General features: G+C 60.1%; 1 protein-coding gene across 1 annotated transcript in view; it reads left to right on the plus strand.

Moving 5' to 3' along the window:
• LOC103810987 (potassium voltage-gated channel subfamily KQT member 4-like) overlaps window positions 1-276 on the plus strand; it is a gene marked incomplete at both ends in the record, with an annotated part of 2,406 nt that extends 2,130 nt beyond the window's left edge. Inside the window, 2 exon segments of the mRNA XM_009083958.1 lie at window positions 1-55; window positions 181-276. The exon segment at window positions 1-55 is cut by the window's left edge and continues 44 nt beyond it. Of these exon segments, the coding sequence (XP_009082206.1) occupies window positions 1-55; window positions 181-276 (151 nt within the window).
• Between the last annotated feature and the right edge of the window lie 228 nt (window positions 277-504).

The raw sequence follows: 504 nt of genomic DNA on the forward strand, positions 1-504 counted from the left end.
GATGTGGGCGGCTGGTTTTGCCCTGCTTGGCATCTCCTTCTTCGCTCTGCCTGCTGTGAGTAGGGATGGGAGAGGGTTCCTGTGCCTCCTGCCTCCTTCCCCCTCTTTGGGGGGAAGAGGGGAAAACCCACCTTTGTCTCTGCTGGCACCCACATCCCCTCCATCCTCTCCCACCCCCAGGGGATTTTGGGCTCCGGTTTCGCCCTCAAGGTGCAGGAGCAGCATCGGCAGAAGCACTTTGAGAAGAGACGAACTCCAGCAGCAAACCTGATCCAGGTAGCACAGGAGTTGTGTATCCCACCTTATCTCTTCCCAGGAACGGTCTGCTGTCCCTCCCCATCTCCTCTGATTGTCCCTGCCTGCTGCAGGCAGGACCCAAAACCTGACCCAGTGTCCAACACTTGGCTCCTTTGTGCTGGACTCTGCCTGTGGGGGTTTGGGGGGGATGGAGGGGTCACTGGGGGGGGTCACCTCCCAGCTGACCCCGTGGAGTGTCACTCCTGT

This window comes from Acanthisitta chloris, unplaced genomic scaffold, assembly GCF_000695815.1.
Source record: "Acanthisitta chloris isolate BGI_N310 unplaced genomic scaffold, ASM69581v1 scaffold2660, whole genome shotgun sequence".
Taxonomy (NCBI): domain Eukaryota; kingdom Metazoa; phylum Chordata; class Aves; order Passeriformes; family Acanthisittidae; genus Acanthisitta; species Acanthisitta chloris.